This window comes from Benincasa hispida, chromosome 3 (genome assembly GCF_009727055.1).
Source record: "Benincasa hispida cultivar B227 chromosome 3, ASM972705v1, whole genome shotgun sequence".
Taxonomy (NCBI): domain Eukaryota; kingdom Viridiplantae; phylum Streptophyta; class Magnoliopsida; order Cucurbitales; family Cucurbitaceae; genus Benincasa; species Benincasa hispida.
Genome location: NC_052351.1, coordinates 13,214,234 through 13,236,648, shown reverse-complemented (window position 1 = coordinate 13,236,648; position 22,415 = coordinate 13,214,234). Strand labels below are relative to the sequence as shown.

Sequence of the window (22,415 nt, the reverse complement as noted above, 5' to 3'; positions counted from 1 at the left end):
CGTTTCTATCTTTACTTTTGTTGGGTTTTTTAGGGGGAAAAAACCTACTTTTAGGGTATTTTATTTATTGGGTTCGAGTCCCCATTACTTTTAACAAATATCAAATAAGACTTTTTAAAAATTCATTAATTTAAAAAATAAATAAAAATGAAAATAACTAGCTTAAGTTTATACTATCAATTTTCCAACTTCAATTAATCCCAATATGATAAAAGAAAGAAAGAGAGGAAAAAAACTACATCTACCATTTAACAAATTCAAATTTTATCACTTGTGTCGTAGTTGTAGTCATGTTTTATGATCCATTCAAGGGACAAAAAAGCTTTTTGACAAAAAAATTACAATTAGAGATAGAAGATTTGAACATAGAACTTGTATTTATTAACACACTAGTATGTCAATTGAATTGATACAAATGTAAATATTATTACAACAATTATTCAAATTTGAGGTAGAAATCGAAGTTTAAGATTCAATTGGATAAATTTAGAAATTTATAATTAAATTTAGATTTAAATACTATTTTAGTCTTTGTATTTTTTGTTTTTGTTTAGTTCGGTCCTTATACTTTCAACTTTAATTTATTTTGATCCCTAAACTTTTAAAATGTTCATTTTAGTTATTGTACTTTCAACTCGAGTTTATTTTGGTCATTGAATTTTCAAAAAGTGACTATTTTTACCTCTTAAAAGTGAAGTAAAAATGAAAATGATGGGACCAAAATGATTCTTGGTCCTTGAACATTAAAAAAAAAAAAAAAAAAAAAAAAAAAAAAAAACTATGACCTTTTAAAAGTGAAAAAAAAATGAAAATGATGGATAAAATGATCCTTGAACTATCATAAAGTGACTATTTTGACCTCTTGAAAGTGAAGTAAAAAAGAAAATGACGGAACTAAAATGGTCAACTTTTGAAATTACAGTATTGAACATGAACATGCTGAAAGTTTAGAGACTAAAATGAGTATTTTAAAAATATATAAACTAAAATAAACCATATTTAAAAATATAGAGATTAAAATAATATTTAAACCTTAAGCTTAATATAAGCAACAATGTCTAAAATAAAATGACTATTTTCTATTTTAATTCGAAATAACGTAATAATTAAACCTTTTTCTTTTTCATTTAAAACAAATAAAACTTTTTATGAGCTCAAACCGAACCCAAAAAAAGGAAATAAAGAAAGGGAATAGAAAGGCAAACTTTTTCTTTAGTTTTTCTTTTTTTTTTTTTTTTTTAAGGTAACAAGAGAGGCAAGCATTTTTAATTATTCTATTGGATTATCGGTAACCTAGGTGATAGCCTAAAATTCATAGGGAATTAGGCTTTATAGTTTTGACTCAAATCTGTCTCTCATTTTGTAATATTTTATAATTTTTATGATTTGGCCTCTTGAAGAAATTATTAAAGCATCATCGACCGAAATGTATCAAAATTGACCGACATTAATATATTTTGTAACATATGATGTTATTTTCACTCTAATATGTTGGAAGATCAATGAAAATCATTTGATAACGATCTCGTAGTTTCGGGATGGTTACAACCTTTTTTTTCCTGAATAATGGTGGATATCACACACTTGATAACTAATTAAAAAAGTTCGTATCTTTTATCTTAAAGCATAATATAATCTAAAACGAGAAGATTTGCATTTGAATTTCTCCCTCTTATGCATTTTTTAATTCAATTATGGATCAAAGTTTTAATTTCTTATATTTTTATCAATACTAATATCTCTATTTAATTGAGCATGACTTGAGTTGACTCTCTTCCATCAATTATGAGATAAGAAATAGGACAAATATCAATTTATACTTCTAAACTTCGGGGGTTGTATCAATTTAAATCATAAACTAAAAGTTATATCAATAAACCTTAAATTTTTTGGGTTGTATCAATTTAAACCCTGAACTTTGGGATTTGTATCAACTTAAACCCTAAATTGAGAATTATATCAATTTAAAACATGGACTTCCATAAGTGTATCAATTTAAACTCTGCACTTTTATAAATATATCAATTTAAACTCCGAACATTCATAAGTGTATCAAAAAATACAATGGAAGGTTTAAGTTGATACAATTATGAAAATTCGGTTTTTAAATTGATACATCTATAAAAGTTCAAGGTTTAAATTGATACACTTATAAATAGGGAAATTATTTCAAATGGTAAAACTGTTGAAAATGTTTACAAAAATATAACAAAATTTTAGAACTATACATTCGTTGATAGACACTGATAGACTTCTATCAGAGTCTATCAATATTAATGATAGTCGCTGATAGACTTCTATCAGTGCCTATCGGTGATAGTTAGAAAATTTTACTATACTTTGTAAATATTTTATTTTATTCTTTATATTTAAAAATAGCCCTAATACTTATAAACATTCGGAGTTTAAATTTATACAATCATTAGTTAGAGATTTAAATTGATACAGTTCACAAAGTTCACAATTTAAATTGATAAAATAATTAGTTTAGGATTTAAATTGATATAACACCAAAAATTTAGAGATATAAATTGATATTTGTCCGAAGAAACATGATAAAATAGAATATTAATCTAAATATTTTTTATGGACTATTTGTGAAAGTTTTATTAACCAATAAAGGCTAAATTTTGATTATAAACTATAATAATCAAACTATAATATTTTTCGAGCGGTAGGGACCAAATTTTATAACTGAATCATTTATTTTTAAGTTTTTTTTTTTTCACCGTTAAAAAAAGAAGAAAAAAAAAACGCTCCACTTGGTTCTCATAATTGTTGTATGTGGTTTTAAAAAATTATAATTATATTTAAACCCTTGAGTTTTCTTTAAAAATAAAAAATAAAAAAATCAAGTTGATCCTTATAACTTGTAAACACTATTTATGTTTTATTTTTATAGGAGAAAAATTGATTCCTCTTGGGTCTTATCATGATTATTGTTTCTCACATTAATGAGAATTTGATTGACGTTGTATAATGATTCGGCTCTGCCGATGTTGTTTTTTTTATCTGATTAAACTTTTTTAATGTATATTGAACTCCAACGTGACCAAACAATCTTAATAAATTTTAACGTCTCATTTAAAATTAATATTAATTATACAAGCGAAGAAGCATCCTCATTTAATCATTATTCATGTTCATAATTTAAACAAAATAAGTTGAGAATGTTTAAATCCTATTTTGATAATTTTATTTTATTTTGATTTCTAACTTCTAAAAACGACCAATGCCATCAAGTACTAAACAACCAAAATTTTTAATGTAAAATGACTTTTGAGTTCTATAGAATATCGCTTTACTACCTAATTCAAAATTGAAAGTCTGCATTTTTTTTAGCGTGATTAATATATTTGGCAGCCTAGTAATCTAAAAATACAAGTAATTTCATCATCTTGTTTGATAGTTAACAAAATTTTAATATGTACCAAAGTAAGCAATTTTAATAGTGTAGGGATTAGAATAAACGTTTCTAAAAGTTTAAGGACCAAAATATAATAAGTTTCGAAATTCATGGACCAAAATAGGATTTAAATCTAAATCTAATTATAAATTTAATCTCTCACATTTAAATTTTGTGTCAATATCTTTTAAAATTATAAAATTAGGATATGATTGAATTGATTAGAAAAAAAATATTTTTTTAAAAAAATATTTTTATTTAAACTCTTTTAATAAAAACGGTTTAAAATACAATGTTTCTCAAACATTTTTGAATGGTTGTTAAGCACTTCAACTTTTTCCAAAATGACTTATTAAAATCAAATACTTAAAAAGTTAAATAAATACACCCTTAATTTCTAAAGTCCCATTTTGTAACCACTGCGTTTTCAGTTTTTTATTTTTGAAAATTAAGTTTATTTCCACTCAATTTCTTATGATGATTTCCAATCCTTTTAATTACAAATATTGAATTCTTAGCTAAATTTTAGAAACAAAAACAAGTTTTTAAAAATACTTTTTTTAGTTTTCAAATGTTTGTTTGATTTTTGAAAATATCAGTAACAAATAGATAACAAATCAAGAAATTTAAAAACAAAAAAACTGTTTATATGCTTAATTTTAAAAAAACAAAAAATCAAAAATCAAATTATTATCAAACGGGACAAATTTTTTTTGAGTTTTTTAAACTTCACCGATCTATTAGACACATAATTACAAGTTTAAGGTTCTGCAAACACAAAATTTATATTTGTATATACTAGATCAATCAAATTTTAAATATATTGAATTTGTTAAATATCCATTAAACACAAAATTAATAATTCAACGTATATCTGACATAAAATTAAAAAAAAAAATTAGCAATTTGTTTTACACTTTTAAAAATTCATGGACAAAATTGACACGTCGTCTTAATTCGTAACCCAAATTAATTACCTGCAAAACGAGCATGCAGGGGCGAGTTGATGACTCCGTATGACAAATGATTTTCAATTTTCATGTTAATTCATCATTTCCAAAAAGTTTTTTCCCCCTTAATTAATTAATTTATTATTATTTTTCTTATTCTTATGTATCGGTTTTGTTATGTCCTTTAGAAAGCTAATCGTTAAGATATCTTATAAGGGAAAAAAAAAACCCTTAAAACTTAAAAAACACTTTTCTCCCTCTAAACTTTTAGATAAATAATAATATAATCTCTACATAGTTGTTTGAGACGTTAATAGAATAGGATTATAATATAATCCAAAACTCATATTTGGATTGAGCGTTTTTTGCTCGATTTGTAATATTAAACTCATTCCGATAGTTTTTAACTCAATCCTCTTTGTCACTGTTTTCACATTTCACGATTCCATTTCCATTCCCACCCTCAATTCCTCATGCATTCCAACATTTCCAACATTCCCCTCATTTTCAGTAATTTTGATTACATTTCAACCTTCCAAACAGTCCTTAAATTTTGATGACGTTTTAGTTCATGTAATTACTACAAAATCTCGTAAAAGTTTGTGACAATTTAGTCTTTAATCCTATTGTGAAAAATCTCATCAAAATTAAGTGTCAACTTTTATTATGTAATAATTCAAACCAACCTTTGTTAGTACACAAATCTGGTAATAAAGACTCGAACTTCTAACTTTTGATCGTGATTGATTTTTTAAAAATATATTTTAAATTTTCTTGTTTTTTTTTTAACTTATATACATTTTTTTTTTGTACTTTCCTATGTTATATACGAGCTAAGTTGTCCAAAAAAAACATGATGCAATGTCATTTATCATGATATACACAAAACTACCAATATAATATATATAAAATACACATTGGTTCAATTGCATGTCACATTTCAAAAGTTTATTATTATTGTTATTATTTAAACATCTAAGCCAAAAGAAAGAATATTTTGATGAGATTGGGATTTGATGATAAGGGTAGTCAAACTCAGCTCCAATATGATGAGTTTATTGATAATTTGGTATGAAAAAAGAAAAGAGAGAGAGAATAAATAAATAAAGCAAAGAGATTTTGATTGGTGGGGGGCAACCACATAACATTGTTGGCTCATTGGGGTATCACTTTGGTTTAGAAAATTAGAAATTGGGTATGCTTTAACTTTAAGAGAGAAAAAAAAGGGGGCCCTTCTCCAACAACTTCAAACCAAAGTAATTAAAGTTGGGATTATATTTGGTTTCCTTTAAAGCTTTACCCAATTAATTAATGCACCCTACTAATGATGTTATAAAGATAGTGGTTGTTTGCCCTAATTGGCCAATCTCTAGTACACATCACCGAATTCTCAACAGCTTTTTGTGCCTCAATTTCAAGCTATGGGAATGGCACTTTAGGAACGTTTTTAGTGAAGATATTGGCATAAATGGATTGGGCCATTGGTGCTCAAAGTCTATGAAAATACAATGTCAATCTAATATAACGTGGGTTCGTAATACATTTTCAAGTGTTTAATTTAAAATATAAGTCATCTAGAAAGAAATTTGAATGTTCGACAACAACTCAAAATAGTGTTTTTGTGTATTTTAATCGGTTTTTATCAAAAGTTTTAAATAAAAATGATTTTTTTGAATTTTTTTTCCCTAAAGTCCATCTAAATGGCCTATAATTTGAATTTTAAAAATACTTTTGGTCTATGAACTTTTAGAAAGTAACGATTTAGTTTTTATAATTTAGTTACTAAATATATTTTCAAATTTATAACCGTTTAGTTTTTTTAAATTTTAATAAGTAATGATTTAGTCTATGTACTTCACATTTTGAACGATCTAGTCTCTATTGTGAAAAATGTTATATGATTTAATAAAAATGTTTACACATGCAAATTGATAAAATAATTAGGAATCAAATTTATTTATAAACTATAAATACTGAGTCGCTGGATGAAAAAAATTGGCACTTATTTTCGATGAAAATTTTCACGATGGAGATTAAATTGTTACTTGATAAAGCTTAAAGACTAAATTATTACAACCTTGAAAATAAATAACTAAATCTTTACTAACAAAAGTTCAATGACTAAATTGTTGTTTTTTACCAAAAGTCTTTTTACTATTTTAGACATCGTATCTTTGACCAAAAAATTAGAAGTTTGTATCTTCGTCATTTATGTTTTTGTTTTGTTTTTCTTTTAAATAGAAGAAATGATTCTATTGATTAATGAAACAAAATTGGTAAAATCTCAAGAACACCTTATTGGTGAATTACAAGAAATAATTTCAATTGAAAATGAGAAAAAGATAAATTATAGGGACCAAAAATATATTGATTTTTATACGAAAGTAGTAGAAAGAAACCTATTTGTAACACGTTCAAAAGAAGAAGCATCACTAATAATGCAATCATTTCGTTCTCATTTGAAGTCAATTCCATCTTAAGCACCTTGAGTCTTTCTAGTTTCATCACATCGGTGTGCGATAGCTAAACTCATATCGGTAATTTGATTTCTTTTTCCCTTAGTTCATGTTGCATACAAAATTGTTGAGTGAAAATTTAACTTTCAAAACAAAGAGGGAACCAACTTTTTTGGTCGGAGAATCCTACATTGAAAAATTTGGTGTTGGAAGTCTCCTTTATGTACTCCAACCTTGTGTTTTAGGTTTGGGTCCCAAGGGGTACCCATATTTTGGAGAGAGTGAGAAGATAGACCAATGTGGGTTCAATGAACGTCCCGTGCCACCATCCGTTCAATGTGGCAAGGCATGACACGCGTGTGTGTGATGATTATTTTTTAATATAAAAAATATTTTATTTTTATTATTTTTTTAACTAGAAAAAAGAAGGAACCGGTTCGTTTGTCCGCGCGTTTCATCCGTACTGTCTGCAGTTCGACGCTGAAGGCCTATAAAAGGCGAGGCCTTCAGCAGTTCAAATACACATAATTCATTTTATTCATTTCCCATTTCGTTTTCCTCTCCTCCTCCATCCTAGCTTTCCGAGCAGTGAGTTTACAAAGGGTGTATGTTCCGGTCAGTAACGACACATTTCTGACCCTTTTTTCATTTGGCTATTTTATCTTGGGGACAACGTGGCAATTTTTAGACTTGCTTGCACATTTGGACAGAGCCGCAAAATGTCTTAAAGAGAGCGAGCTTCGCGACTCAGCCTTAACGAGATTCTGTTTTGCAGGTTTTGCTCTTCGCTCGATTGTTGTGCCTTGACGGTTTACTGTTCGTTGTTATGAGGGTCTTGTCGTTTTCAACAATTTTAAGACATTTTCCACATCATCAATGGCTCTCAATAGCAACAATGACGTTATGATATATGACTTCAACTATCCATTCCGGTTCGAAGGAGCGAACTTCAAGTGGTGAAAGCAAAAGATGTTGTTCTTCCTTACCGTCAGGAAAGTTGTCGAAGCTTGTACCAGCGCTAAGCCGATTGTCCCTTTAGAAGAACCAACTGAACAACAGATAAAAGAAGTTGCTGACTAGGAGGAGAAAGATTTTCTATGTAAGAATTTCATTTTAAATGGTTTGATTGATGATCTGTATGACTACTACAGTACAATGAAGACAGCGAAGGAGGTCTGGGATGCCCTGCAAAAGAGGTATGACACCGAGGAGGTCAGACCGAAGAAATATGCGATTAGCTGTTATCTCAAGTTCCAGATGACGGATGATAAATCCGTGGAGGCCCAATCCCATGAACTCTAGAAGATGGCCCATGAGATAATTACTGAAGGTATGCCTCTAGACGAACAATTCAAAGTTGTTGTTATTATTGATAAACTGCCCCCTTTGTGTAAGGACTTTAAGAACACTTTGAGGCATAAGACCAAAGAGTTCTCCTTGGAGAGTCTTATAACCCGTCTAAGGATCGAGGAGGAAGCCCGAAAGCAGGACCAGAGGGAGGAGGTAAACGCAGTACCTGGGAAACACGCCTCTGTTGTGATAAAACCAGACAAAAAATCTAAGGGGACAAAGAGGAAAGGTTAGAACCGTGCCTCCAACAACTAGAACCAACAGAAAAAACATAAGCCCTATTTAGGAGAAACGGTATATTTCCTTTGCTTTAATTGTAATAAACCTGGACACATGACTAGGAACTGTAGGAACAGGTGTCGTCCTGTTGGTCAGGCGAACCTGACAGAAGAATCGTTAGTCGTCATAATCATAGAAGTAAATGTGATCGGTGGTTGTGAAGGGTGGTGGATAGACACTGGCGTGACGCACCATGTTTGTCACGACCTTAGTTTATTTAAAACTTATACTGAAACTAAGGATAAGAATATTCTGTTAGGAGATCACCACTCCATGAAAGTTGCTGGAACCGACAAGGTGGAACTGAAGTTTACCTCTGGGAATAACCTCACGTGAAGGACGTTCTGCACATTCCAGAGATACGAAAGAATTTGGTTTCAGGCTATCTCTTCAACAAAGTCAGGTTTACTCAAACTATAGGGGCATACCTATATACCCTTACCAAAAATAATGTATTTGTAGGGAAAGGGTATGCAACTAAGGGAATTTTCAAATTAAATTTAGATTTTAATAAAATGAAATCTCCTGTGTATGTGTTGTGTTCTATGAATATTTGGTATGCTGGACTCTGTCACGTGAATAAGAATTTAATTAGTAACATGATTAGGCTAGAAATGATACCTAAGTCATCCATGAATGATTTTGATAAATGCGAGTACTGTAGTCAAACTAAAATTACTAAAACTCCGCATAAATCTGTACTTAGGAATTCTGAGCCTCTAGATTTGATTCATTATGATGTCTGTGAATTTGATGGCATATTGACTAGGAACAATAAAAGATATTTCATTACATTTATTGACGATTGCTCTGATTTTACTTTTGTATACTTGCTGAAAAACAAAAGTGATGCTTTTGATGCTTTAAAACTTTTTGTTTTTGAAATAGAGAATCAGTTTAATAGAAAGGTTAAAAGACTTCGTCGTGATAGGGGCATCGAGTATGATTCAGACAGTTTTAATGAATTCTTTAAGTCACATGGAATAATACACGAAAAGACTGCACCTTATTCTCCTGAAACGAATGGAAAAGCCGAAAGGAAAAATAGAACTTTAGTCGAGCTAGTAATTGTTATTTTACTTAGTTCAGGAGCTGCATTTATTGGTGGGGTGAAATCATCCTTAAACGTGTGTTATGTTCTAAATAGAATCCCGAAATCTAAAAATAAAACTTCACCTTATGAAATTCTCAAGAATAAGAAACCAAACTTTTCCCACTTTAGAACATGGGGTTGTTTAGCCTTTATATGGATTCTTGACCCAAAAAGGAGAAAGTCGACTAGTAGAGCTTATGAGTGTGTCTTTATAGGTTATGCCTTAAATAGTAAAGCCTACAGGTTTTATGATATAATGAACAAAGTGATCATTGAGTCAAATGATGCCGACTTCTTTGAAGATAGGTTTCCTTTTAAATCAAGAAATAGTGGGGGCTCTGGATCAAGTGGTATGACCTTAGTTAGAAATCCTAACCCTAGAGAGGAAACTGACCCATAACCTAAAAGAAGCAAAAGAGCTAGAACCGCCAAGATTTCAGAAATGACTTTCTGACCTACAATGTAGAAGAAGACCCTAAAGATCTAAGAGCTATCCTGTCCTCAGTAGATGCTAACCTATGGAAATAAGCCATAAATGATGAGATGGACTCTCTTGAGTCAAATAGAACTTGGCACTTAGTAGATCTACCCCCAGGATGTAGGGCAATAGGGTGCAAATGGATCTTAAGGAGAAAACTTAGACCTAATGGGACTATCGACAAATTTAAAGCCATGTTAATAGCAAAGGGTTTTAGACGAAGAGAAAACGTAGACTTCTTTGACATCTTCTCCCTTGTCACTAGAATTACCTCTATCCTTGTCCTGTTCTCTCTCGCTACCCTTTATAATCTCATAGTACATCAGATGGATGTAAAAACCGCTTTTTTAAACGGTGAACTTGAAGAAGAGATTTACATGGAACAACCTGAGGGTTTTGTTGTCCATGGTCAAGAAAATAAGGTGTGTAGAAAAATCTCTCTATGGACTAAAACAAGCTCCTAAGCAATGACATGAAAAATTTGACAACCTTATCCTATCTAAAGGTTTCAAGGTCAATGAAAGTGACAAATGCATCTACTGTAAGTTTGATAATAACTTTTGCACTATATTGTGTTTATATGTAGATGATTTATTGATCTTTGGGTCGAACTTGCACGTCATAAATGATGTAAAATCAATATTGAGTGCAAACTTCGACATGAAAGACTTAGGAGAAGCTAGTGTAATCTTAGGCATAAAAGTAAATAGGTCTGAAAATGGAATTTCTTTGGATCAATCTCACTATATAGAAAATATTCTAAATAAATATAATTACTTTGAGTGTAAACCCGTCTGTACTCCTTATGACCTTAGTATCAAGTTGTTCAAGAACATTGGTGACAGTGTTAATCAATCTGAGTATGCGAGCATCATGAGCAGTCTTAGATATGTTGCCGACTGTACTAGGCCTGACATACGTATGCTGTAGGATTACTTTGCAGGTTTACAAGCAGACCTAGTAAAGAGCATTAGAATGCTATAGAAAAGGTCATGAGATACTTAAAGAAAACCCAAAACCTAGGATTATATTATCAAAAGTTTCCCGCTGTCCTGGAAGGGTTCAGCGATGCTGATTGGAACTCTCTTTCGGATGATTCAAAGGCTACAAGTGGCTATATCTTTAATATAGTTGGCGGAACTGTCTCTTGGAAGTCCAAGAAATAAACTATTTTAGCCCAATCTACGATGGAGTCAGAAATGATAGCACTAGCGACAACTAGTGAAGAAGCAGACTGGCTTAGAAGTCTGCTATTAGAGATTCCCTTATGGGAAAAATCGATACCAACCATATTGATCTATTGCGATAGTATTGCAGCAATCGCAAAAGTTCAGAACCGTTACTACAACGGAAAGAGACGTCAAATACGTCGTAAGCACAGTACCATTAGAGAGTTTTCTCACTACTAGTGCAGTTAGAGTGGATCACATACGGACTGATAAAAATTTGGCAGATCCTTTGACGAAAGAACTGGCCAGAGAAAAGATTTTCAAAACCTCAGAAAGGATGGAACTTATGTCTATTGAAAGATGAATCACAGTGAGGAAAACCCAACCTGTAGACTGGAGATCCCAAGAAATAGGTAATAACTGATCAAGAGTGATATACAGTGAATCATGTTAAACCAAACACAGAGTTCCATTCCTATGACTTAAAGTCTGAGCATGATATCCTTAAATGTAAGAAAGGTTGAACTCAGTTCTTAATGAGATCTATACTTGATGACAAGTGGGGTACCAAGCTACAGGAGTACCCTTGATAGACTCACCTGTGTGACTGTGGAAGTGAGGGTCGCTTCCTATGGAGTTTTTTAGGAAAACTCTCTAAAGCATTCATTAAACCGGGATTCACGTGCTAGGCCTTAAAAGCACCGACTTTCGTACTACACCCTAATGACACTCCGTGTGAGATGTTGTTAGAGATAGAGTTCAAAACCAAGGGTTACTCTAGTATATTCTAAATCATCTACACTATGTAAAGGTTCAAGTCGTAAGACACCTTTGCTTAAGCACAGTGTTGTATAGACTGAAACTGCTTGATGAAAATCTTTTCTCTCTTTTCCTTTTGTTTAAATTTCCAAGTGGGGGATTGTTGGGTGAAAAATTAACTTTCAAAATAAAGAGGGAATCAACTTTTTATGTTGGAGAATCCCACATTGAAAATTTTGGTGTTGGAAGTCTCCTTTATGTACTCCAATCTTGTGTTTTGGGTTTGGCCCTAAGTGGTACCCATGTTTTGGAGGGAGTAAGGAGATAGACCAATGTGGGTTCGGTGGACGTCCCACACGCGTGCTGCCGCCGTCCGTCCGGTCGGGCAAGCGTGTGTGTGATGATTATTTTTTAACATAAAAAAAATTATTTTATTTTTTAACCAGAAAAAAGAAGGAAACAGTCCATTCGTCCGTGCATTTCGTCTGCAAATCCCGCTCCATTTCATCCGTTCATTCGTACCATCCACGCACGTTCTGTGGCGGAGCGCTCTTCCCACTCCCTACAGTTCGACGCTGAATGCCTATAAAAGGCAAGGCCTTCAGCAATTCGAATACACATAATATTTTATTCATTTCCCACTTCGTTTTCCTCTCTTCCTCCATCCTAACTTTCCGAGCAGTGAATTTACAAAGGGTGTATCTTCTGATCGATAACGGTGCATTTTTGACCATTTTTCATTTGGCTGTTTTATCCTGGGGACGACGTGGCAATTTTCAGACCTATTTGCACATTTGGGCAGAGCCGCGAAACGTCTTAAAGAGAGTGAGCTCCGCGATTCAGACTTAACGAGTTTATGTTTTGCAAGTTTTGCTCTTCGCTTGACCGCTTTGCCTTGACAGTTTACTGTTCGTTGTTCTGAGGGTCCTGTCGTTTTCAACAAAAATTTTAGGGAATAATATCTTTTTGGTCTCTAAGTTTTGAGTTTAGTTTCTATTTAGTCCCTAAGTTTCAGAATGTTACACATTTAGTTCTTAACTTTTGAGTTTGGTTTTAATTTAGTCCCTAGGTACCTCTTGAGACTGAGATCTCTTTTTTTTATCCTTGATATTTGAATTTTGCTTCAATTTAATCTCTACGTCTCGAGATTTACACTTTTAACCTCCATTTTTTCACTAAATACCTACTTTCCGTCTTTTGGAGTTAATTTATGTTAATAAATTAAAAAATGTTAAAAGAATTATAATTAGAAAAATTATTATAAATAGAAAAATCTAAAAAATATTTATAAATTATAGCAAAAAGTTTCAAAAGTGCTTTTTACTTTTTTTAACTTTTTGCTATAAAGTGTAAATATTTTTAAATATTTTTTTTATATTGTAAAAGGTTCCGAATAAATTAATTAAGTTTCACTATTTTTATCACTTTTAAAATTAAATTTAAAATTTAAATTCTAATTATTTTAAATTAATTAATAGAATTGACGTCAATGATTGAAAGTACATATTTAATGAAAAATTGAGGTTAAAAATATAAAATCTCGAAATCCATGTACCAAATTGAAATAAAATTCAAATCTCAATGATATAATTGTAACTTTTTTAACTTAGGGACTAAATTAAAACAAAATCTAAAACTTAAAGGACTAAATGTAGAATATTTTAAAACCTAAGGACCAAAAGGGTATTATTCTCGAAGTTTAATATTTCATAATAGCATGCAAACAATGTATTTAGTAACAAGTAATACAATCAATAATTGATAATTAAGAATTAGTCCTCCAACCTTGTAGAGTATAGAAAAATCTAAGGGGTTATTTGGGGGCCTAACATGAGATGGTATATCCCCACATCTTATATCATTTCAATGTTTGAATATCCATTATCCTATCTCACCGATTTTAATTGTTTGTGAGTCCATTTTCAGAACGTATTTCATATCTCACCGTCATTTTTCTTCTGTGTATCGTATATAATCTCAGTGCTTGAACATACTCGATTATACTCGATCGTTCATATTCGATCAAAACTCCCTAGACATCAGAACTCTCCAGACATCAGAATTCTTTACATCCTATATCATCTCAATCTCAACGCCCCAAACAATCCCTAACAATATGTGATCATTAGAATTTGAATGATAGTGATGTGAAATTTTATGAGTAAACAAAAACCATGGTTGGTTTAGGGTTGAAGGCACAACAAAACATGGAAACTCTCATGCCGTTGATTATAACAATAATACCTGAAGTGAAACAATCACTTCGAATTCTTTTTGGAGAAGATTAATCCAATGATATCTTTTTAGGAAAAAAAAATCCAATGATCAAACTTGATCATATTTGTTTTTGGTAAAGTGACAATTGATTGTGCTAATTAACTACATTATCCGATTGTTTGAAATACTCTTTCTAAGTCATATTTGTATACCTTTAATTTATAATTTATTCTCATTGTTTATAAATTCAAAACACAGATTTATTACTTTTTTGTCCCGCATACAAGATACTTCAAATTAAACCTATGTAGTTCTTGGATCTCTTTTGATACATTTGGTTATTATTATTATTTTTTCTAAACAAAATACCTCGATATTATTAAGTCTCAACGGGCAAAAACTTACATCATTCGAACTATGGATCATTGTTTCATTAAATGGGTTGAATATCAAATATCTAATTTTATATACGCTCTCATAACAAGAAGAAAATGAGTAAAATGAACGATAAATACATTTAATGATTCATTATGCACTCGTGTCATGCACACTAATATCAAGTAAAAGATCCTAAACATTTAGTTATATACATTTTTGTTTGAAGGTCTTTTTAATTTTCTTTTTTAAATTGTTATATTACAAGTTTAGTCGTTCAAGTGTCTAATAAAGTAATAAGTCCCTCACAAATATGTTTTTTTTTTTAAAAAAATATAGTTGATATATCAGATATATATTTTATTTTATTTTTTGTCTAATAAAATCTTAAATTATCAAACTCTGTCTAATAACTAATATTGAAATTTAAAAATTAAAGACACATAACTCAAATTTGTGATTTAACTATTTTTATCGGAAAAAATACATTATTGGTCTTTAAGTCTTAATTTAGTTCAGTATTTCAAAGTGTTACAATTTTGTCACTTAGATCTGAATTTCATTTCATCTTAGTTTCTAGGTTTCAAAATTTACATTTTTAACCTCAAATTTTCACTAAATACTCATTTTCATGTTTCATATAGGGCGGTTGGGACCAAATTGAAACAAAATTTAAATTTTAAGGATAAAATTTATAATATTTTATAAATCAAATTTGAAACAAAAAGAACTAAAAATTTAACATTTTAAAATCTAAGGGGGCATTTGGGACAAGGAGTTGTTATTATAATCCTATGTGTTTGGCATTTGTTATTATAATAGTTTGTGTTTGGGATGAGATTATTTTGATTTAGGTTATAATAATATGTGTTTGAGGTGTAAATTATTTAGTTTGATGAGGAAATAGTAAACATTGTAGCAAATAATAAAAAATGATGAATATAAAATAGTAAAAACTATAGCAAATGAAAGTGTTGAAATAATGTTGATGGTAGCTAATTGGAGATTATAAAATAGTATGCATTGTAGCAAGAGATGATTATTATAGTCATAGCACAGTCCTTACCCCAAATATATCATAAAACATTAAGGTCTTGTTTGTTTCATAGGTTTTCCATGCGAGACAAACATTTAATATATCGGCTTGTTTTACAAAATTTCACTTTTTAAAACCTAGGATATCGTTATCCAAGTAATATGACATAGGGTTTTTAATACCCTACAAAAGTGTGAGTTTTTTATGTCTGGGAGATGAATAGTAAAAAAATAACTTAATTAATTAATAAATTAATATCAAGAATCAATTAATATTAATTTTAATTATTAATATTTTATACTATCTTAACTATTGAATATAATTATTATTTTTAATTACCAATATTATAATTAATTAACTAATTTAATTACTTTTAGTAACTAATTCAATTAGGTTTAATTAAAAAGTATTATTTTTTTAAATTTAATTTTATTAATTAAATAATTAATTAACATACCAATAAATTAATTAATATCAAATTTAACTGATCTCTTACATTTAATCAAGTAATTATTTACTTTTAATTTCTATATACAAATTTTTTAATTGAACACAAATATTTAACTTTCTAATATTGATTATCCCATACATCCGTTAATTATTTCAGATATTTAAGATATAAACATTCAAATAGTAAATATTTAATATCCCTGCTCATAAAATAATATCTAGATTCAAACGGTCCGGAAGAGATAAGAGCCTTGAACGGTTTTCCCCCTTTTTTTCTTATCTTATCAAAATAGTCGCATACATTTACATTTTTGTTTTCAAAGAATAGTTGCACTTACATGTGAACACATAAAAAATAGCATTTTCTAATTTCCACCTTCTTTCGTCCGCCCGCCACGGAGGAAGAGTAATAAGAAAATGAAAATACCTCTGCGTAATTGGAATTTACAAATTGGACGAACCAATCACCGAATAATCCTCCAACAACACTACAGCCTTTCGATTGCCCTTCCCATACCGTAGCCGGATCCCGACGTCCTGCCGGAGGTATGACCTCTGTCAAAACATCCGCCGAACCCCAGCTACTTTCCTCCGGCAATGCCCGGAATCTGATCCATTCCGTCGAGGCCTTTCTCTTTGATTGCGACGGTATTCTACATTTTGCTTTTCCTCAGTTTCCGTTTCCGCTTGCTTCATCGTTAATGTTTTCTCGATTGCATACTTTTCATGGGTCAGGTGTTATATGGAAGGGCGATAAGCTGATTGATGGCGTCGCTGATACGCTTGAAATGCTTCGGTCTAAGGTAGATTTTTGTTTTTGTTTTTTTTTTTTTATTTATAATCTTATTATTCTTATTCGTACTATGAATTCTTGTTTCCGACTATAACTGTCGTCCGTTTGTAGGGGAAGAAGTTGGTTTTTGTCACTAACAATTCGTCGAAATCAAGAAAGCAATATGCAAAGAAGTTCCATTCCCTTGGAATCTCTGTTTCAGAGGTCGATTAGAACTTGAAACGCTCTCTACTAGTGTTGGGAATGAAACTATTTTTCTTATCTAATTGTTGTTCCATGATTTCTCTTGTAGGATGAAATATTTTCCTCCTCTTTTGCAGCTGCCATGTTCTTGAAAGTCAACAATTTCTCCCCAGAAAAGAAGGTTTGTGAGTTTGTCTATGTATTGGTTTGATTGCAATGACTACAACTGTGTTTGAGAGAAATAACATCGTGAGTAGGATTAGACAATTTGTTGATTATGTTTACAGAATTCATTTCCCCAATGCATGGTTTTTAAACTTCCAGATTTCTTATTTGTCGCTCTGCTGTCGCATTTTATATGTCTTCTTGGTGGTTAGCTAGTCTTAGTAAGTGGGGTTTCTTCTTTTCTCTATGCAGGTTTATGTCATAGGCGAAGCAGGTATCATAGAAGAGCTTCAGCTTGCAGGATTCACTGGTGTTGGTGGTCCAGTAAGTAGATAAGACAACTATCAAGTAATAGTTTTTAAATTCTCTTTTCTTGACTTCATAGGCTTTTTAGTTATTTTGGCGCTTTAACAAGGTATTAAAGAAAACCTCTCTAATTAATAATGATTTTTATTTGTTAGGCCTTTTATAAATTTCTAAGTCTCTAAGTGTTGGAGGGTGTTGAAGTATTGATATAATTAAATTTTTACATATTCTATAAGTTTAAGCTTTTGAGTTGATCTGCACTACTACCTATGGAAAATATCTGCTCACCTTGAATGAAATAGATAACATTATGTGGGTCTTATGGAGTAATGCTCATTGACTTAATTTACCTCTTACCCGGTCTAGCAAATGGAAATGAGTATTTCCTAGTATCTTGTTCGGGTAATGCTCAACAACTTTAGTTTCAAAATTGCAATTAGCTTTTGGTATTCGTTAGTATTCTAGTTCATTGGCATTCACAGTAGTTGAAACTCGTGCAATTTGTTTTAAAATTTTACTGAAGTTTAGTTGGGTAGTACTTTGCATAGTTGTGGAGGCAACTTCTCGTAACTCTAAGAAGCTTACAATTTTATCAATATCTTTTCCTTTGAATAACTGAATTTGATCGAACATTGCTCAAGTGCCTTTCAACTTTGGTGCAGGAAGATGCCAAAATAACTGCAGATCTTCATCTAGATTGTGCAATTGAGCACGACAAGAGTGTAACATGACATATTGGCCAAACTCTAGTGAGCTTTTGCTTCTACTTTCTACATATGATTTATATCTGCCATGTGATGTACCAGGTTGGAGCAGTTGTGGTTGGACTAGATCGGCATATTAATTATTACAAACTTCAGTAAGAAAGTTCAAATCCTACCTATTTTCCCCCAGTCCCATCCTCTTCTTGTTGGCTTCTACAGAGTTGATCTTCTTTGCCTTAAAAAAATGCAGAATCATAAGCTATTCTAATTTAACGGATGGACTACTCCAACTTGTGAATATTTCATAACTCACTTCATTTTGATTTGGGTAAAGACTAGATTATGAACCTGTTTGAAATGAGTTAAAAAATAACTTTTTTAAGCACTTAGGGCCCTATATCTTGTGCTTATTACCTACAGAAGCCTTCAATATGCAGTAAATTACTGCACTTGCTTCCTTGTTGCTGTTCAGTTTCATATACATGGCATTTGCATAATCACTCATCTATGGAATTTTCCTTTTTTACCATCAGGTATGCTACACTTTGCATTCGTGAGAACCCAGGATGCCTCTTTATTGCTACTAATCGTGATGCCGTAGGGCATGTTACTGAATCACAAGAAGCCCCTGGTACATTTCTTTTAACTGACTCTTGATTATCTCATTCTCGATCAACTTGATTGAATGCTGTTTCACATTGGTTGGCTCATTAACTTTGTTAATTCTTTTGATTCAGGTGCTGGTTGCATGGTCGCTGCAGTGTGTGCATCATCTGAGAAGGACCCCATTGTGGTCGGGAAACCATCAACATTCATGATGGACTTTTTATTGCAAAAGTAAGATATATAAAGACTGTCTTGCGCTGTAATTCTTTTTGGTATTTTTTTTTGTAGTTTTCTAGCTTGGTTTTTGAAAACACGGGTAGAAAGTAGATAACAAAGCAAGAAATGTAGAGGTAGAAGGGGTGTTTTTAGGCTTAATTTTCAAAAACTAAAAACCAAAAACCAAATGGTTACTAAACAGGTCCTAAACTTTCAATGTGTCCAATAGATTCATGAAGTTTCAGGTGTCTAAACTTCCAAGTCTATATCAAATAGATCCTTGAATTTTCAAATTCGTGTTGAATAGGTCCTTGGTCTATTTAATAATTTTCAAATTTACGGATAGACACAAAATTGAAAGTTTAGGATTTCATTAGGTATAAAATTTAAATTTTTATCTAAGAGAGGATTTAATTCTTAGAAGTTTCGAAGACGTCAAAGTTCAGGGATCTATTAGACATTTTTCCAGCTCAGAGAACTGTTAGATAGCAGATACAACATTTTTTTTCTTTAAAAAGGACAATAGATACACCATCGAAAGTTCAAAGTCCTATTAGATACTTTTAAAAGTTCAGGGACAAAATAGACGCAAACTTCAAATATTATGGACTAAACTTGTAATTTAACCGAAGAGAAATAACACAGGAAGAGACTATATGTAATCCACTGTGCTTTTTGTTTTCCAGATTTCAGTTTGGTTGCTCTAAAATGTGTATGGTGGGTGATAGACTGGACACAGACATTCTATTTGGCCAGAGCACAGGCTGCAAAACACTTCTCGTCTTTTCAGGTTTGGACTCTAGATTTTTGTCCCATTTTACTGTCAATGAACTGTAAAAAGAGAAAAAATGGAAACAGAACCTCATTCATGAGTACCAAAACCATGACAGGGGTAACAACTCAATCCCATCTTCAAGATCCCTCCAATCATGTTCAACCAGATTACTACACAGCCAAGGTGTCTGACTTGTTAGAATTATTGGGACCATGATGATGATTGAGTTGCAGTTGCACCAAAACTCCTGACTTATTAGTAGATCAGTCATAATAAAGCCATTACTTCTTTTAACTGTTAGATGCATAGTCAATTGAACTATGTGTATTTTGTATACAAAATTGTAACAATTGTAGCTATTGGAGCCCCTGATGGATCTGTGGGGTTAGCCAAATCTCATTTTTTGACCACGCTCATTGAATAAATTATGACTCTGTATCATTACTCTGTTTAAGTTCCCTCTCATTTTGCTGGTTATCTTATTGTTTGTTGCTGAAGTAAAAATTTTAAGCTGGTATCGTATTGATTTATTGTTGAGGATTTATACCTAGGAGTGGTAAAAAAAATCCGACATATCGAGTTGATCGATTGAAACCGACTAAAATTGATATTGGTTGGTCAGTTTAAGGTGTGTTGATTGGTCGGGGGTTGGTTGATTGGCGAGCGGAGGAAGTGTTCAAACCAAGGTTTAAAATATTGTTGTTTATGAAAATATTTAGGTCTAAGTTTTATAGGAATATCGATAGAAATATCAATAAAATGTCAACATTGATGGATATTTTTTGAAGAATTATAAAAATAGAAAAATTCAAAAAGAATATTTACATTGATAAATAAATATTTATGCTCTCTAATCAAGTTAAAATGTTTATTATTTATATTATATTTACATCATTGACGTTTTGCTGCTTATTTTTTATGTTTCATGGATTATTTTTACAATATGATGGAAATGTCAATTTATCGCATGTCAATGAAAATTTAATAAATTTAATATCCTGGTTCAAATTGATTGACTAATAAAATATAATTTATTATTGGTTAAATTACATATTTAATTTGAGAGTTGTATTAACATGATATACTTCAATACTTATTAGATTATTTTGACTAATTATTATAGTTTTATTCTTGAGTAATGAGTAGAAAGATCAAAACAATGTTGAGATAATTGCTCAAAAGATCCATTTTAAAAATCAAAATGGCAAATGAGCAAGTTTTTAAAAATAATTATTATAGTTTTAGTTATGGTATTGCCCTCTTTTTTCTTTTTTCTCTTCGCCTGTGGGAAAAATCTTCTTCTGCATGTTGTCTTCTTCTTCTTTAGCTTCTTCTCCTTTGTACGTCGTCTTCTTCTTCTCCGGCACGATGAGTCCACACGTGCAGCTCCGATGCAACCAACTCCGGTGAGCAAGAGACGAGAGAGAAGAGTGATTTTGTGAGTGAGGAAATGAAGAGAGAGTGAGAGACATAGTGGTTTGTGAGTGAAAAAAAGAAGAGAGAGCGAAACTATTTTTTTGCATGCATGTGAGTATATTTTGGTAATTCACATGAATTTGATGTCAGCAAATGGTCATTCAAACATTTTTTTTAAAATCTGGATCATTTCACATTTTTGGCCTATTTTTTGGGTTATCTATTCGACGGACCCAACAATGTTTTACCTTATCAAAAAAAAAAAAAAAAAAAGGGGAAAAAAAAAGAAAAACACGCGCATACACAAAATTTTGTAAATTGAGAAATAGTTGTAAATAATTAAGGATTTTCAAAATTGGCGCGTTTTTCTTCGTTCACATTCATCTTCTTGTGAGGAAGAAGAAAACGAAGAATGAATTCCGGACCTCAGTCCTCGACGGCACCGATGATTCGCCGTTGACAGGGTTTTGTTGGACTTCTTGAAGGCATATTTCTCCTCGATTGCGATAGTATTCGGTATTTTCGTATCTGTTTTTTAATTCCCCTTCCTCTTCCAACCGGCATGGCGGAATCATCGTTTTCGATTTCTTAATCACTTGAGATTTCTCAATGGCATATATAATTTAGTGCCTGTTCTTCCTAATGATGATAAGTTGATTGATGGTATCGCGAGCACATTTGAAATACTGTTGTCGCGTTTCCCGCCCTAGCCTTTATTTTTAGGGAAAGATGTCAAAATTTGTCCCCAACCATTCGTCAAAATCAAGAATGCTGGAAGCAAATTTTATTAAGTCCATTGGAATCTCTGTTTCAGAGTTTAGTCATATTAGCTAAAATGTTCTCTGCAAGTGATAAATTGTTGTCCGTGGGGATTTCTCTCCCTGGTGGCTCTGGATTTTAAGATGAATATTCTCCTCGTTTTGCTGGCTACCGAGTTATTGAAGTTCTATTGCTTTCTCAGAAAAGGTTCATTTCCCCCCAGCATGCTCAATTATATGATTTTATCATCCTCAACGATCCCACCTGATAAGAGGACCGATTTGAAAGTTGTTATGTGATGGAGAACAATTTCATCAAATTTGTGTTCCACTAGATCACTGATTGAAATCTAACCGACTAGAGAACCAATTTGAAAGTTGGTATGTGGTGGGAGAACATTTTGCATCAAAATTGTGTTCCAACAGATCAGTGATCTTTGATTACTGTAATTTTATTGGTACTCAAGAGAAAAAG

General features: G+C 31.3%; 1 protein-coding gene across 1 annotated transcript; it reads left to right on the top strand.

Moving 5' to 3' along the window:
* Window positions 1-16,348: 16,348 nt before the first annotated feature.
* On the top strand, window positions 16,349-20,243 carry LOC120072631 (phosphoglycolate phosphatase 2). The gene is made up of 11 exons (XM_039025051.1): window positions 16,349-16,666; window positions 16,754-16,821; window positions 16,923-17,015; window positions 17,104-17,175; window positions 17,412-17,483; window positions 18,128-18,187; window positions 18,272-18,324; window positions 18,703-18,800; window positions 18,907-19,006; window positions 19,678-19,781; window positions 19,882-20,243. Exons 1-11 carry the CDS (start codon window positions 16,567-16,569, stop codon window positions 19,980-19,982), a joined length of 921 nt encoding a protein of 306 aa, XP_038880979.1. The 5' UTR covers window positions 16,349-16,566; the 3' UTR covers window positions 19,983-20,243.
* Window positions 20,244-22,415: the final 2,172 nt, after the last annotated feature.

Excerpts from the sequence above, each read along its gene's own strand:
- LOC120072631 (XM_039025051.1), top strand. The coding sequence starts at position 16,567 with ATGACCTCTGTCAAAACATCCGCCGAACCCCAGCTACTTTCCTCCGGC. Across the intron at positions 18,325-18,702 it reads ATTAATTATTACAAACTTCA|GTATGCTACACTTTGCATTC; the intron begins GTAAGAAAGTTC and ends TTTTACCATCAG. Across the intron at positions 18,801-18,906 it reads TGAATCACAAGAAGCCCCTG|GTGCTGGTTGCATGGTCGCT; the intron begins GTACATTTCTTT and ends CTTTTGATTCAG.